At 46.9% G+C, this 17,738-nt stretch overlaps 1 protein-coding gene across 2 annotated transcripts in view; it reads left to right on the top strand.

Annotated features, from left to right (window-relative positions):
- ARMC9 (armadillo repeat containing 9) overlaps window positions 1-17,738 on the top strand; it is a 172,458-nt gene that overhangs the window by 37,814 nt on the left and 116,906 nt on the right. For both annotated transcript variants that reach the window (XM_043444550.1, XM_043444551.1), the window contains exons 10-12: window positions 10,311-10,345; window positions 13,738-13,849; window positions 16,790-16,882. In XM_043444550.1, coding sequence (XP_043300485.1) covers window positions 10,311-10,345; window positions 13,738-13,849; window positions 16,790-16,882 — 240 coding nt within the window. The remainder of the gene's footprint in view (window positions 1-10,310; window positions 10,346-13,737; window positions 13,850-16,789; window positions 16,883-17,738) is intronic.

Below are 17,738 nucleotides of genomic sequence, written 5' to 3'. Positions count from 1 at the left end.
ATGTCAGTTAAGTACACACAGACATCTGAGTGTCAAACAAGTAACTTCCTCGTGGGCCCTCTAGGATGGAGGGCTTCAAGCCACCTCCCTGAGGACTGGCTGAGTTGAGTTTTTATGTCCTGTATATGCCTGGCTGTAAGTCATCAGTCTTGGGATGACTTTAAGGATCAGAGTGTCTTTACCAAAAACAGGGGCTTTCTAGGGACTTCCCTGGTGATCCAGTGGCTACGACTCCATGCTCCCAACACAGGAGGCCTAGGTTCAATCAATCCCCTCATCAGGGAACCATTAACAGATCCCACATGCTACAACTAAGGTAAATTTTTAACCATAAATTGAAAGAGACCCCACATGCCTTGAGGCAGGGCACAAAACAGAAGACTGATGTCATGTTTAAAAGGAGCAGCATCAAAGGGGATGGGGACACAGCACATAGGACCTTTCATCCCGCTGGAGGTCACCTTCGTTTGCCAAGAGACTGGTCCTGCCATCCTCCCGCGTTGCAGTGAGGCCAAGGTACAGAGTCTAAGCCTCAGAATTCACAGGAGGGAGGGTGAACTCTGTTTATCTTAACTCATGACCATTTTTTTTTGGTCACTGAGTCACTGACTTACTAGGCAATAAAAGCTGCAAACAGTCTTTTATTGTTCCTGGTATAGCTTTCTTACAAGATGATAAAAAAGAGTAGATGAGGGGTCATTATGAAAGTGTACAGGATATTGTCATTGATTGGGCATGCTTAACGTCAATGTGTGGTATCAGATGTATAATGTATGGAGAGGAAATTAGGATAAAATTTAGATGGGCTGTCTGGTGACTGAGCTGATAGGATCTAGGATTCGGAAGGAGTAAGTGCATGTGTTAGTCACTCAGTCGTGTCCAACTCTTTGAGATCCTATGGACTGTAGCCTGCCAGGCTCCTCTGTCCGTAAAATTCTCCAGGCAAGAATACTGGAGTGGGTTGTCATTCCCTTCTCCAGGGGATCTTCCCAACCCAGGAATTAAACCCACGTCTCCTCATTGCAGATGGATTCTTGACCATCTGAGCCACCAGGGAAGCCCTTCAGAAGGAGAAGATTGCTTTTTTATTTTTTTAAGGGGAATATATTCTATCCTAAGGGCTTCCGCAGTGACTCAGCAGTCAAGAACCCATCTGCTATGCAGCAGACACGACAGGGGCCATGGGTTCAGTCTCTGGGTTGGGAAGATCCCGTGGAGAAGGAAATGGCAACCCACTCCAGTATTCTTGCCTCGAGAATCCCATGGACAGAGGAACCTGGCGGACTACAGTCCATGGGATGGCAAAGAGTTGGACATGACTGAGCAACTAAACAACAACAACAACATTCTACTCTAAGACCATACAGAATGTCATCACTTTCAAGATAAATCAGTGAGCACAGACCAGCCTTTTTTCTAGCCTGGTCCTTGATCAACTTCTCTTTGGGCTTATTCACTGTGTTCATGGAGAAGCCTGGCCAGGATCCATCATAAAACAGCTGCATCTTCTACAAAATGTAGTACTTTGATCTGGTTTTTAAATCTGACTGCTAAGAATCTGGCCCTGTGCAACCTCATTCACTGTTGAAAGTTCCGAAGGGTTCGGTAAATCGCACCCTTCTTCCCCTGGAGTTCCGAACCAATTGAAAAATATGATAGAATGAAGGAAAATGGAACTGAAGGTATTGCTGCTGATTCTGAGGAAGCTTATACTGGAGAATGTGGGGGTTTTTTTGGTAGACAAGTGGGTTACCTACTTTTCAGCCCTGGAATTAAAGAAATGTTCTCACCCAGTCATGGACAGTGAAGGCCAATCCCTGCCCCCCAACCCCTCCACCCACACAGCCTCACTGCCCAGAGGAAGGGGGCACAGGGTAGTGAAAATCCAGCCAGTCACCCCCTCTGGGGAGTGTGTGTGAAGATTATGCTAGCGGAGGGCCCCATGGGGAAACCAGAGGTGTGTTTCTACCCTACCTCGTTCCCGCCCAGGTAACTGTCCCAAAGTCTGCTGCATTATCAGAGTTGTCTGTTGCTGTGAGGTACTCAATCATGTCTGACTCTTTGGAACCCCATGGACTATAGCCCACCAGACTCCTCTGTCCATGGGATTCTTCAGGCAAGAATACTGGAGTGGGTTGCCATTTCCTCCTCCAGGGGATCTTCCCAACTCAGGGGTTGAACCTGCATCTCTTGCATCTCCTGCATTGGCAGGCAGATTCTTTACCACTGTACCACCTGCAAAGCATTATCAGAGTTGGCTGACAGATCTGGATGCTCCTAGGATTCAGTTCAGTTCAGTCGCTCAATTGTGTCCGACTCTTTGCAACCCCATGAACCGCAGCACGGCAGGCCTCTCTGTCCATCACCAACTCCTGGAGTCCACCCAAACCCATGTCCATCAAGTCGGTGATGCCATCCAACCATCTTATCCTCTGTTGTCCCCTTCTCCTCCTGCCCTCAATCTTTCTCAGCATCAGGGTCTTTTCAAATGAGTCAGCTCTTCCCATCAGGTGGCCAAAGTATTGGAGTTTCAGCTTCAATATCAGTCCTTCTAATGAACACCCAGGACTGATCTCCTTTAGGATGGACTGGTTGGATCTCCTTGCAGTCCAAGGGACTCTCAAGAGTCTTCTCCAACACCACAGTTCAAAAGCATCAATTCTTCTGCACTCAGCTTTCTTTATAGTCCAACTCTCACATCCATACTTGACTGCTGGAAAAACCATAGCCTTGACTAGACAGACCTTTGTTGGCAAAGTAATGGCTCTGCTTTTTAATATGCTGTCTAGGTTGGTCATAACTTTCCTTCCAAGGAATAAGCGTCTTTTAATTTCATTGCTGCAATCACCATCTGCAGTGATTTTGGAGCCCAGAAAAATAAAGTCAGCCACTGTTTCCACCGTTTCCCCATCATATTTGCCATGAAGTGATAGGACTGGATGCCATGATCTTAGTTTTCTGAATGATGAGTTTTAAGCCAACTTTTTCACTCTCCTCTTTCGCTTTCATCAGGTTCAATTTTTGAGACAAGAACTCTCCCACATAGCCTCTTCTAACAGTTGGGCTGCTTGTCACCACTCTAACCCTAGGCTTGTCATGCCATGGTCCCTACCAAGTCAGGCTCCAAACCCTGGACCATGATTTACTGGGATATGAGATGAATTTGGGGCTTCCCAGGTAGTGCTAGTGGTAAATAACCTGGCCGCCGATGCAGGAGATGCGAGTTCAATGCCTGGGTTGGGAAGATCCCCTGGAGGAGGGCATAGCAACCCACTCCAGTATTCTTACCTGGAGAATCCCCAGGGACAGAGGAGCCTGGCGGGCTACAGTCCATGAGGTAGCAGAGTCAGACACAACTGAAGTGACTTAGCACACGCACATGCATGAGATGAATCTGATTTCATGTTATCAAGCATCTAGTGATAAGTAGTAAAAGAAGAAGCTTCTTCTAAGAGCACAAGAAGGAGAGTTTTTTGTCTTCTAAGATTATACAGGAACTACACAAATATGTGTCAGCTGGAACATGTATAACAGTTTAGCAGGAAATGGAGTGAAGCACAAATCCCTTCCCTCCCTCACACCCCATCCTGCCTTCCTCCACAGGTGACACTGTTTGACTGTGTTTTATATGCATCCTCCAAACCTTTAAAAACTATATATGACTGAGATTTTATTAGATACATCCTTCTGCAGCTGTCTCTTTTAACTTAATAGTATATTTTCGGGAGTCTTTCATGTCCTTTTAGCATATTTATATCTCCCTTATCTTTTAGAATCTTAATTTGAGAACAGTATGGTTCATTTAACTATTCCTCTGGTAGACATGGTCAGGTTTTTGTTGTTTCTAACGGTGCAACATCCATCTTTGTGTGCTGCAAACAGCATTTAAAAGTGCTGTGGAATGCCTTTCTCCTCTTAGCCCCCATTTGCAGTGGCTAAGAATGAATGCAGAGACACTCTCAAGGTGGACACAGCCCCCTGCGTGAGTCCCAAGGCCCACCCAGTGGCACCTCTGGGTTTGTGATTCTTCAGATGGGAAAGTTTCCATTTAAATCTGTCCTTATTGGAGAAAATGGCTTATTTAAAAATTAACCCTCCCTTTCTCGCACAACTCCCAATAGGCCCCACTGGAAGTATAAGAACTTCCCTGGTGGTCCAGTAACTGAGATTCTGCACTCCCAAGGCAGGGGGCCTGGGTCCAATCCGTGGTCAGGAAACTAGATCTCACATGCCACAAATAAGAGTTCCCATACCACAACTAAGAGTTTGCATGCTTCAGCTGAGACCCAGTGCAGCCAAATAAATAATATAAATAAATTTTTAAAAAAAGAAATGTAATTTATAGTACTTCCAGATCTGATAGCATTAAGTATACTAAAAGCTCAGGACATGTGGCTCTTAGGAGGCATCTACTTCCAAAATCAGCCATCTTTATTAGCAGTAACAACCTGCAGAGCTGGGGTGGTGGCCGTGACCGTGACCCTTTTGGGAGGGGGCCTCGTGCAGTTAGTTGTTCAGGAAGCCTTGCTGTGACGCTGTTCCGCTAAGGAGGGCACTTCCTGAAGCTTCCAGTAGGGGGAGCTGTGGCTCCCCCTGCCCTGCCTCCTGGCTTTGTGTCTGTTCAGGGTCTCTCTTTCTGTCCTGATTAAAGCAATGTTTTCTGCCTGGTCTCAGTCTCAAAGCCCTTAGATCTCTGATGGCTCCTTCTCATGGGAGCTGGAGTGACCTTTTTGGTTGTGTCTTTTTTTTTTTTTTGGCCACAAATGGGATCTAGTTCTCTGACCAGGGATTGAATCTGCACCCCCTGCATAAGATACCGTGGAGTCTTAACAACCGAACTGGCCAGGGAAGCCCCTGGCTGTGTCCTATTTGTTTAGCCCACAGGTTTCAGGAAGGATTTAGGTACATACAGGAATCTGACCTTGACACTCTACCTCGCGTAATACCTGTTAGTGCTTGCAGTCCAAAGTGCTCTGCGTGGAGTCCTCAGCCCTCCGTGATGTGATGCCTGTCCATCTATCCAGGCCCGACTCTGGTCACAGAAACCCCCCGAGGAGCCCCAGCATGCCCACCCCTGGCCCCAGAAGCTCAAACACCTGCAGGCTAGGGGGTGGAGGGACAGGGCCAAGGGCAGTGCCCTCAGTGACCTGGGGAGCCAGAGAGAACCCTGCCTGGAGAGTCCTGGAAAACTCGCCGGCACATTTGGACACCCACGCCACTCACACGCTTAGCTCTGTTTCCACATGTCATTCGCCCCATGGTCCATGGCAATGCTCCCCTCCTGTAGCCACACCCCTGCCTTCTCGAGTTGTGCACCTCCTGTTAGAGGGTTGGCCATAGCAGCCACCCTTCTCCAGGTGGTGGGGATGCCCCCTGGGTCTCCGGCTCCTGTGGCCTCTCTGCCTGCTGGCCAACACACAGTCCCTCAAGTGTCCTGTGGTTATTTAATGTCTCCTGGCAATCATGCCCTGCGAGGTCTCTTAACAAGGGTCCTGCCTTTGTCTGCACCGCACAGGCGGCCCCTGCATCAGCATTAGTCCTGGGTGAGCAAGGCCTGGGAAGCAGGGCTGGCCGCGGACCGGCGTGGTCTAAGGAGGTTTCGGGCCCCAAACAGGGCCTTCCGTCCCTGGTGTCCTTGCGGCTCTTCCTGACCCTCCCTGGACTGCATCCCCTGGAACAGCAATTTCCAAGACATGTGCCCAGAAGCCAGCCCCACAGGATGGCCCTGTCCCCAGACAAAGCGTTGATGTCACGATGTCACGCTGTGTCCTGAGGTTCACAACCGCACACTGGCATCTGGAGAAGGCCCACAGTGAGGGACCGCTTACCCCGTCCCCATGGGGACTACTCTGCAGTCCTCATGACCGAGGGACACTCACGGCATGTCACACCTCACACCAGTTTCTCTAAATACACTTCCTGATGTCACGGGTCATTAGCAAAGCCCCTCATCCTGCCACTGTCACCAAGAGCTGTCCCAGGCTCGTGTGGCCCCTCTACCCTGAGGGCCAGGCTCAGGTCCCTGGCCTGCAGGCTGAGCAGTGATGGAGGCATAGCTCTGCCCTGTCACTCTCAGCCCAGGTATTGATTTATCTCTTCCACGTCCAAGCATTCCAGAGAGCCCTGCCCCGAACCTGGCATGGGAGAGGTGCTCAGTGACTAATGACAGGTTCAGCGATGGGTTCCTATGTTCATTGTTCCGCTGGCCTCTGCCTGGGCCCGGAAAGGGTTGCCGCACCTTCACACTGTGTTTCCCCAGCTGGGAAAGCACTGCCTGCCTGCGCCCAGCGTCCACTGTGGGCTGGGATGCCGGTCTCTTTCTGGTGCCCGAACCCTTGGGGTCCTCGCCCTGACCACCCAGCGTAATGTACCAGAGGTCACACAGCACCCACGTGGCCTGCAGTCGGGCCCCGTAGCAAGGGGATGCTCTCTGGGCCCATCGTCCAGACTTGGAATCCAGTGTTAGCTCGAGAGGGAAGTGAATCCAACTGATGATGGACTTGGACCCTTTCTCTCCCAGCTTTCTCTCCCTGGGGCTGTCCTTCCTTGGCCAGACCATTGGATCTGTGTCCACCCCACGTGCCTGCAGAGCAGCACCCACAGCTGGTGGCGGTGACCTTTAGAAATCCCATCCAGTGTAAAGGCTGGTCGAGAGGTCAGAGCAGGCCGTCCCCCCGCCCCCCGAGGTGTTTGAGTGTTCTTACTAACGCCTCCACCTCGGGGAAGGAAGTGGTCATTGTCACCTGCAGTGAGCTCTCCATTCTGTGGGCAAGCTTCTACCGGGGTGTCCGTGTTAAGGTCAACATCCCAGTTCATAACTTCAGCTCATTGCCGCTCAGCTCCAGCACCCCCGTCAGTGCAGGGAGCTCAGGGTGGACGGGCAGAAAAGAGGGGGAAGCGAGGCTGACTTCCATGTGCTCTCCTTGGTGTCTGCACCCGCTGGTATAATATTGCCCCTGTCTTGCAGATTTGGTGTGGAGAGTTATTTGATCACTGATTCTCCCCACTGAATTGCAAGCTGTCTGAGAAGAGGGTCTTTGCCTGCTCACCAGTATCAACAGTGCCTAGCAGAGGCCTATTGGGTGAGCAGTCAGTAAGGACTTAACGAAATACCATAACCTCTCCTTTCTCATTAAGAGCGTGCTCAGCCATTCTTCCTACAGCTCATCACCAGTTTGGTGGTTTTTTTTTTTTTTTTCTTTTGGTGGTGTTGTTTTCTTTTACTTGATTGGATAATAAAGGGGCTTCCCAGGTGGTGCTAGTGGTAAAGAACCTGCCTGTCAATGCAACATGAGTTCGGTCCTTGGATTGGGAAGATCCCCTGGAGGAGGGCATGGCAACCCACTCCAGTATTCTTGCCTGGAGAATCCCATGGACAGAGGAGTCTGCAGGCTACAGTCCAGGGGATCACAAAGAGTCGGACACCACTGAAGTGACTTAGCATGCATGCACAGATAATGAATTCTTGATACTGTTTGACATACTGGCTTTTCTCATGAAAGGGTCAGTTATTACTACTTTTCAGTTAATTTCTTCATAGGACAAATAGAATGACATAGAATTTAGCAAAAGAGGAAAAGAATCAATTTTTTGAAAGATAGAAAAGGTTTTCTTAATTATGAGAAAAGGGGATGTATGTAAGTGAATTTTATTTGTGGACATGTGAATTAGCCAATATCACTAATTTTAAAATATTTTTCTTTTGTGCATATATTATGCTAATATTTTACTATGGCTATGTCCTTAATTGACTCATTCCTGGCTCCTTGATCCTCTTAGTGTGTTAGATGAGTAATGTAGTTGACATTTCCAACTTATTTTCTGAACTCCTTCCTACTTAAGCCAGTAACAGGAATAACAGGTAGTTTCTTCAATTAAAAAAACAACAAAAAAAGTCAAGGGTTTTTTAAAAAAAAGAAAAGAAAAGGAAATTCCCTGGTGGCTCAGTGGTTAGGACTCTGCTTTCTCACTGCCAAGTGCCAAGGGCCCAGGTTCAGTCCTAGTCAGGGAACTAAGATTCCACAAACCATGCAGTGTGGCAAAAAAAAAAAAAAATAGTGAAAGAGTTAAAAAATGCAAAACATACTTGGTCATGAGCCATTTAAAAGCAGGGTTTTCTGTCTTCGAGGTGAGAATTGGGAGGTCTGTAAATACTTTGAAGGGAAACAGTTGACAACAGGGCTGATTTATTACAGTTGCTTGTTAAATTTGTCAAGGATTCTGAAACGGATTCTATTTTTTTTAATAATTTTATTTATTTATTTATTTTTGGCTGTCCTGGGTCTTTGTTGCTGTTCGGGCTTTTCTCTAGTGTGGCGAGCGGGGGCTACTCTCTAGTTGAGGTGTGTGGGCTTCTCTTGTTGCAGAGCACAGGCTTCAGTAGTTGTGGCATACAGGCTTAGCAGCTCTTCGGCATGTGGGATCTTCCCAGACCAGGGATCGAACCTGTGTGTCCTGCATTGGCAGGCAGATTCTTTACCATGGAGCCACCAAGGAAGCCCTAGAGTGCCCACTTTTGAAGATTTAAAAGAAAACAAAAAACTTTTTTTGGCTACGTGGTTTAGGGATCTTAGATCTTAGGGATTGAACCTGGGCCCTTGGCAATGAAAACATGGAGTCCTAACCACTGGACCACCAGAAAATTCCCTGAAGTGCCCCTTTAGGAAGTCAGTCTTGATTCATTCATTCAGCAAATGTTGACTGAGTGTCTCTGTGGTCCAGGCACTGTGCTTTGTGTTAGGGACACGAGGGTGCTGTATCTCCAGCCTTTGAGGAACTCGGTGTCTGCTAAAGGAGAAGGACAGAGAAGTGGCTGCAAAATAACCACCATTGAATATGATCAGCGTGGATAAGGCTCGAGGATTGTGGTGACACAGAGGAAGCAGAGTACCACCACCTGCCCCTTCTGGAAAGGCCCCACAGATGGCTGAGACTTCCTCTCTTCTGCTCTACTTAGCTTTTCCCTCCTAGAGTTCTCTTCAGCAAATGCTAAACATTCTATCACTCTCAGTTCAGTTGCTTAGTCGTGTCTGACTCTTTGCGACCCCATGGATTGCAGCAACGCCAGGCTTCCCCGTCCATCACCAACTCCCTGAGTTTGCTCAAACTCATGTCCACAGAGTCAGTGATGCCATCCCACCATCTCATCCTCTGTTGTCCCTTCTCCTCCTGCCTTCAATCTTTCCTAGCATCAGGGTCTTTTCCAATGAGTCAGTTCTTCGCATCAGGTGGCTAAAGTATTAGAGTTTCAGCTTCAGCATCCGTCCTTCCAATGTATATTCAGGACTGATCTCCTTTAGGATGGACTGGTTGGATCTCCTTGCAGTCCAAAGGACTCTCAAGAGTCTTCTTCAATACCACAGTTCAAAAGCATTGATTCTTTGGTGCTCAGCTTTCTTTTAGTACAACTCTCACATCCATACATAACTACTGGAAAAACCATAGCTTTGACTATCTATTACTTTACCTATAAATAATTCAGTATACATCTCAAACAGATAAGGGCTTTAAAAAACAAACAAACAAACAAAACATAACCACAGTACCAAATATAATTAATACTAATTCCTTAGTATCATGTAATACCAATGAGATTTTCACATTTCGCTTCTTTTCTCAAATGTCCTTTATGGTTGGTTTGCGTCAATCCAAACAAGTGCCATTCACAGCACTTGGTTCTTTCTCTATTGTAGTGGATGCTTAATATGGCAAAAAGAAAGCAAGAAAACAATAAATGGGACATGCCCATAAAGTAGGCCGTGATTTGGCCTATAAACAGATCTTTAAATCCCCTTTAGGGAGTGGTATGGGAGGGGGCTTGTGAATTTTTTCTATAAACATTTCTATAGTGTTTGACTCCGTGCAAAGTGCGTGTGTTATTTTTATATTCAAAGATAAAATCTTTATAAAACCAGGATAATAAACTGATTTTCATTGCTTTAATTTTTTATAATGTCTTTGACTAGGCAGCTTTAAGTTCCTCCAGGAGCTTGGTCAGGGCGACCCCACCCGGGGTTTTATAGAGTGCTCTTTGGAGTGGAGTTTAGCAACATGTCAAGGGTGGGTGGCTTGGGAAATGCATCAGTAAGGTGTTACATAACTTGGACTTGGGCTAATTTTTATTTTTTATTTTTTTTAATTTTTTTTGGGGGGGGGCTAATTTTTAAATTGAATCTGATTATGGTTGGAGAATCCAATGGATGAAAAACTTTGCAAATCTGTTGTTTTTGTGCCACTGTAGTGATTGGGGGTTAGTGCATTGCTGTCAGTGTTTTAACACAATCTGTTTCCTTCTATCCCTTCCCCCACAGGCCTCAACCATGTTAAGAGCCTCCTTGGCACCCGTGTAAGTAACTGCTCTGAGGAATTGTTATTAAGGGGAATAGCTATGGGTAAAAATGGATTTCCAAGTGCTTTTAATAAATTCTCATTTTAATTGCCTAATTTAGATGAATTCCTTTAATTATCTGGAGCTCCATGTAGGTATTAAAGGAAATACCAGTAATTATAAGTAATACTTATCAAATATGTTTGGAATAAAGTTTTTTTTAAGTCCCCAAAAATACTTATAAAAATATCTTTTTAAAGTTATTTCTATTTATGTTGGCAAGGTAGCATCGAATGGAAAAATCATTGAATTTTTCTTATAATGTTTTATAGAAATCAATTTAATTTCCTGTCATAAAGCAGTCAGCGGAGTGTTGCCGTGTTTACATTTCACGTTCTCCGCTGATTCACACCATGGCCAGGGCCACAGGCCGGCTCTGTGTTGTGCTGGAGCATTAGGTTGTCCCCCAAGGGGGTGGGGAGCTCCACCAGGCATGTGTGTTGCAGTAGCAAGGAAGTCGAGAGCCTTTGGCATGGACATGAGGACTAGGGTGGGTTCTGGTGACCCCCTGAGCCAGCCTTGGGTGGCGGGGAGTGGGGGATGTGGTGGGCTGGGTGCTGTGAGATGATTACACAGACACCTGCAGTTCACACAGCATTCCCTCCCTCCATCCTCCCTGATCCTGACATGGACCCTGCACTTGGTTCACTTCGGTTGGTGGCTCTAGAATGTGGTGCTTATGAGCACAGACTGTCAGGATTAAAACCCCCTTGGCCACAGACTCTGTGACCTTGGACCACTTTTATACCTCTCTGTAGCTCAGTTTCCTCATGGACCCTGGGAGAGTGGCTGGACCACAGAAATGCCAGGCTGTTGAGCAACTTGTTGGTAATATTGCCATTGTTGTTCAGTCTCTTAAGTCATATATCCAACTCTTTGCAGCACGCAAGGCTTCCCTGTCCTTCACTATCTCCCAGAGCTTGCTCAAACTCATGTCCATCCAGGCAGTGATGGCATCCAACTATCTCATCCTCTGTCGCCCCCTCTCCTCCTGCCCTCAATCTTTCCCAGCATCGGGGTCCTTTCCAATGATTTGGCTCTTCACATCAGGTGGCCAAAGTGTTAGAGCTTTAGCATCAGCATCAGTCCATTATTGGCAAGTAAATATGGCTCAAATAGGACAGTTTTTCCTCTTTACAGTAGAAGCTCCCCAGCTATGGAACATTATCAAACTTGGTTTTAAAAATGGAAATTTTTTTGTCTAGAAAAAGAGACTGTTTGAATTTTAATTTTCTTTTTTTTTACTTTTGAAATAATTTCAGAATTGCAAAAAGAGTACAGAGAATTCCCATATATCCTTCACCCAGATTCCCCAGTGTTACTGTTTTACACAAGCCCAGTGTAGTTATCAAAATGAGAAAATTAATGCTGAAGCAGTACTGTCATCTAACCTGCCGGCCTTACTCACACTTTACCAGTTGTTCCACCATGTCTTTTCTGTGGACTGAGACTCAACCCAGGATCACACGTGTTAGTCCTGGCACGTCTTAGTTTCCTTTACTTTGAAGTCCTTCTTCAGTCTTGGTCTTTTGTGGCCTTGACACTTTTGAAGAATACTGGCCAGCTATTTGTAATTGCAATTTTTAACATATTTGTATTACTTTTAAAACTTACAATAGTATCTGCCTCTGGGTGGGGGGGGGGATGGAAATCAAAATAATCAATGTGTCATGTACAAAGGTTTACCATTTGCTTGTTTTAAATTGAAGATGCTCTTCCCCAGAAATGTTAACTGAGACCCCATTTGATGCCTCTTTTCTAGCTTTTTCTTCTGGGCACTGTAAGAGGATCTCGTATTGTCTTTTAAAAACTAACATTAAGGGAATTCCCTGGCAGTCCAGTGACTGGGACTCTGCACTTTCACTGCCAAGGGTGGGAGTTCCAACGTGGTCGGGGAACTTAAGATCCTACAAGCCACATGGTGTGGCCAAAAAATAACCTAGCATGTAAATTTTTTCTATAATGTAAGTAATACATGCTCATTATAGAAATTTTGACTCCACAGAAACATATGAAGAAGAAATTTTAAAGAACCCCCAATCCTACCTCCCAGAAATATTAACCCAATTTTTACTCCACCCTTAAAAACAAATGAAACCCTACATATTTAGTCTTTTTACTCAGTTCTCAATGAATCCTCATTGAATATTAATATTCTCTGCACAGTTTTAGTTTTTAGTCTTTTTGTTTTGGAACAATTACAGATGCACCTGAAGTTGAGTCCTCCAGTGTCCCCCCAGGGGTGACATCTCATCTGGCTGTAGTAAAACATCCAAATGAGGAAATTAACGTTGAGACGGTCCAGACATCATTCAGTTTTCAATTTTTCTGTACCCTCCAATCTCCTTCTGTTCAACAAAACAAAATGTGAGGTTGCTTGTTTAAAAGACAAGGCATCTACGATGGTTCCTTCCATTTCTGGTAAACCAAATGCAGGTGTCGGGTCGTCCGCACCTTGTAGATCTCTGAACAGAGATCTCTCTTATTTGAAACCTGCCTTAGCCTGAGGTCTGACTCAGGTCCTCTCGAGGAGGGTTTGCAAATTGTCCTACTTACTACCCGCCTCACCCGCATGTCCCCACTGCCGCTTCCTGGCCATATCCTCCTACCTCCTGGAGGGTCAGTGAGGCGCACCTCATTTTCAGGGTGGTTTTCTGACCCCTGGTCTGTCCTTTGGGCTTCCCCTGTGACTCAGCTGGTAAGAAATCCGCCTGCAATACAGGAGACCTGGGTTTAATCCCTGGGTTAGGAAGATCCCATGGAGAAGGGAAATGCTACCCACTCCAGTATTCTGGTCTGGAGAATTCCATGGACTACAGTCCATGGGGTGGCAAAGAGTCAGACACGACTGAGCAACTTTCACTTCACTATCCTTCACATCCCCCCAAGCCCGCCCCTCAGGCTTGAGGGGGACAGGTTTTTAGGAAGGACCCTAGGGGCCTGCTGACACTAATAAGACTTTGGATTTTGCTCAGAATCTTAGAACTTTGATGGGAAGTTATGAGGTCCCCAATGCAATTTCTTCCCTTGGAAGCCCTGGTGGAGCCCTGGTCTATTGTGCATGCAGTGGTTTCCATAGCCATTAGGCAGACTCTTCGTGTTAGGAAAATGTATATAGATCTTGGTACATAAACAAGAGAGGCAGAGCTGAGCCCTATGAAGCCAGGGTCGGGGCCTGGAACCCAGCCCTCTCGGTAGAGGTTGATGCCAGGAGCATAGGGAGAGCAAGTGGACCCCTGCCCGACAAGTCTGTCAGAGCCGCTCAAGATGGGACGTAATGATACTCAGGAGGTATAATGAACGTGCCCTTCTGCCCTTTTCTTTCTCTTTGAACTTGTGTTGCTGAGCAGGAAATTGAAGGATGTCCCGTTACTGCCCTCCTTGGATTATGAGAAACTGAAGAAGGATTTGATTTTGGGGAGTGACCGCTTGAAAGCCTTCTTGTTGCAGGCTCTACGCTGGGTACGTACCTTTTTCTTGAAGTAGAAAAAAAAAAAAAGACCATGCTGGTTTTCTTGACTGGCTCCCTTGCTTGTATCTTTCAACCCATCTTCTCAAAATCATTCTTCCTGCTGCCTGCTGATACCAAGAGCTAAAATTAAAAAAGCAGCTTCTGACGATCCCTGTGGTCTCTTAAAAAAAAAAAAAAAAACCCTTATATTGACATCATAGCTGCCATTACCCTCACTTGATGATTTGATACATGCAATTTCCAGGCCCTGGAGTCGCCCTGTCCTCTGGCCCCTTCCCTGGTTGTGAGTCAGACCTGCAGCTGGTGGCATCAGCCTGTTAGAGCTTGGGGTCCCTCTCATACTGACCCCCATAGAGATCTCCGGATTTAGATATTCCCCTGCAGCCACATCAAGAGAGAAAACTTGTTAACAAGTCTTTAAGGAAAATAAAGCCTAAACAGTGGCTTTTCTGGGAATCCCCTGGGGGTCCTGGTGGTTAGGACTCCGCACTTCCACTGCAGCGGGCGCTGCTTCTGCCAAGGGGCAGACAAAAAAAGAAAAAAAAAAAAAAAAGACTTCATTAAAAAAATAAATAGAAACTTCCCTGGTGGTCCAGTGGCTAAGACTTTTCACTCCCAATGCAGGGAGCCCAGGTTTGATTCCTGGTCGGAAAACTAGATCCCACATGCTGCAACTGAGACCCAGTGCAGCCAAATAAAAATGAGAAAGTAAATAAATAAATGGTTGCTTTTCTCCCCAGTCTTCAGATTGATCACAGTTAAGGCAGTGATTCCCAAGCCTTTTGGTCTCAAACCTCTTGACATGGTCAAAAATTACTGAGGAACTCAAAGAGGTTTTGTTTGTGTGAATTTTTTTCTACCAAAATTTATAGTGTTAGCAGTTAAAACTGAGAAAATGTATAGTTATTAATTCATTTAAAATGAACAATAATAGGACCTCCCTGGCAGTCCAGTGGTTAAGATGCCACACTTCCATTGCAGAAGAAGTGGGTTTGAATCCTGATCAGGGAAATAAGAGCTCATATGCCATGCATGTGGCTTGACCAAAGAATAAAAATAAATAAATAAACACTAATAAACCAAGGACATAACATAAATAACATTATGAAAAGTAACTGTTTTCCAAACTAAAAAAATTAGAAGGCTGACGTTAGTTTGCCTTTTTATAAATTTCTTTAATGTGTGGCTTGATGGAGGACAGCTGAATTCTCATCTCTGCTTCTACATTGTTTGTCACAGTATCACACTTCATCTAACCTCTGAGAAACTAATCATTAAAAAGACAAAACATATCTTAGTATTATTATAGAAATAATTGTGACCTTGTAGACCCCTCTGAAGGGACTCTGGGAACCCCCAGGGTTCCCCAGACTACACTTTGAGAACTGCTGGTGCAAGCCAATACCGGTTCACTCCTTAACTGAACAGTCTACTCTGATTGACCTGCAGTAGTGTCAGACCTCTTCAGGGATCCCCACATTTCAGGCTGTCTTGACATCAAAATACCTTTGTGTCATTTCTCCATCTCTGGATAAAAATAGCTCTCCTCACGTGCACTCTGATGGCTGGCAGCACTTCTGGGAATGTGTTTTTTGGGAGCACTCTGAGTGCTCCCAGACCAGCAGGAAGAGTCCAGCGACCAGTTAGCATGTCTGCTCTGCCCAGTTGACTGGAATGGGTGGGGCAACGAGAGTACCGTGCCCAGAGGTTTGCCGCTGCCCTGGTTACCAGCCTCCCTGGGGCTCTTGGATTATCCACTGGGTTCCCGCTGTTTGTCTGTGCAAATGAGCCTCGTGGTGAGACCTGGTAATCCTTTGCTTACTGAATGACATTATCATAGAACAAGCAGGAAAAACACACAGATCCTTATAAGATTCCGTCTGAGACCCCTCCAACACCCCCACCTCAGCCCCTTCACACCAGCCCAGCAGAGGCCTCCTAGGTGTGACCATGAACAGCACATGGGTGAGAAGACAGAGTGGCAGACTACCCAGAACTGAACGGTGGAGGTCCCCAGAGGCAGGTGTCAGAGACAGACTGGACCCGCTGCGGCCAAGAAGAGAAAGTGAAAGTCCCTCAGTCATGTCCGGCTCTTTTCGACCCCATGGACTATACAGTGCATGGAATTGTCCAGGCCAGAATACTGGAGTGGGTAGCCTTTCCCTTCTCCAGGGGATCTTCCCAACCCAGGGATCGAACCCAGGTCTCCCGCCTTGCAGGTGAATTTTTTACCAGTTGAGCCACAAGGGAAGCCTAAGAATACTAGAGTGGGTAGCCTAATTCCTTCTCCAGCGGATCTTTCCCACCCAGGAATTGAACTGGGGTCTCCTGCACTGCAGGCGGATTCTTTACCAACTGAGCTATCAGGGAAGCCTGCCAAGGAGAGGCACCCCGGGAAAGAGAAGGGAAGGCAGTGCCAGGGATGCCCCACACAGACACTCATGCACACACAGTATCCCCAGGCCCCCGTAGAATGAGTGTGCTCTGTGGGCCTGGCGCTCACTCCCAGCCCTCCCCATCTGGCACCTCCCTCAGCCGGACCACACATCCTAGCCCGCACCACACTCGCACGTCCCGTGAAGCCTGAGAGTCTGCTTATCCTTCAAGGACCAACTCTTGAGCCACTTTCCGGGGGGGGGACCCTCCAGGCATTGGGGAGCCCTCCCTTATCTGGTCCCTTGCAGTCCCGTCATTTTCCACTTTCACTGCTCAGGAAAGTATGTATGTTAGGTGACTCCTGCATCACCCATTAGGAAGTTCGCTATAATTTTTTGTTCACCAACATGTCTGCTGGTTGACCAGCTGCCCAGCTGGGTGTTACTCGTTTGGTTTGGTGAAAGGCACAGTTACTGGTGCCACCTGTAATGAGAAAACGCCTTTTCCCCACGTTCACACTTGGACCTCACTGCTCTTGTTTTTCTTCATCCTAGCGCTTGACCACATCGCACCCCGGAGAGCAGAGAGAGACCGTCCTGCAGGCCTACATCAGCAACGACCTGCTGGACTGTCACAGCCACAGCCAGGTCGGTGGGAGACGGGCCGGCGCCCAGCCGGGGCCTGCCCTTCTGGGGAGGGTCTTAGAAGGAGGAGGCCCTTCATTTCTATGTATGTCTTCAGCAGAGTGACCGTATGTCCGCCTGCCCCAGGCTTCTGAAATCTGCTGTCCACCCTGGAGTTGGGCCCACTTTTCACTTCTAAGGCAGACTCCTAGTAAATAAGCTAGTACTGCCTGATTCAACTCTGCATCTCTTTTCTGCCATTTTTCTTTTTTTTTCTTCTCAAAGTCTCTGCTCTTGCCCTCATGCCACTGCTTACCATGAGTTTTAAAACTCAGCAGGACTTAAAATGGGCAAGGTAAAGAAGCAGATTCCAGTTATTTTCATCTGGGCCTGACTTTTACACGTCTTCCACACTATTTGTATAGAGCTTTGGACCAGATGGGTCTAATGGTGCAGTGGGGGAAGTATGGGGTTTAGAGGGACATGAACTGGTCTCAGATCTCTGCCCCACCAACAACTGGACAACGCCCTTAAGCAAGTTTCTCACCTCAGGGAGCTTTCCCACCACCGAGTCACCTGCCTTGGGAGCCTGTGGGATGGTTGTGTGTGGTCACATGTGAGTAACTTGGTACCCAGTGCGGAGCGGTCCATACATGGTGGTTCTCCTCCCCACGCCCACCCCCTTCCACGGTCTCAGCACCTGTTATCAGATGGGAGGAACATCGAGAGCTTGGCCATGGCCTACAATGAGAGGATACTGCATCTCATTATTTCACTTACATCTTTATCTAGGATGCTCTAAAACCTTCATCTCCCTACTGTTAAGGGAGTGGAGTATCCGTACCTCTTCTGAACCTGATGAAACAGCCCCTCCAGGAGG

This window comes from Cervus canadensis, chromosome 24 (genome assembly GCF_019320065.1).
Source record: "Cervus canadensis isolate Bull #8, Minnesota chromosome 24, ASM1932006v1, whole genome shotgun sequence".
In the NCBI taxonomy this organism is placed as follows: domain Eukaryota; kingdom Metazoa; phylum Chordata; class Mammalia; order Artiodactyla; family Cervidae; genus Cervus; species Cervus canadensis.
Note: the sequence above shows the minus strand (reverse complement) of the source record. Positions and strands in the feature narration are given on the sequence as shown.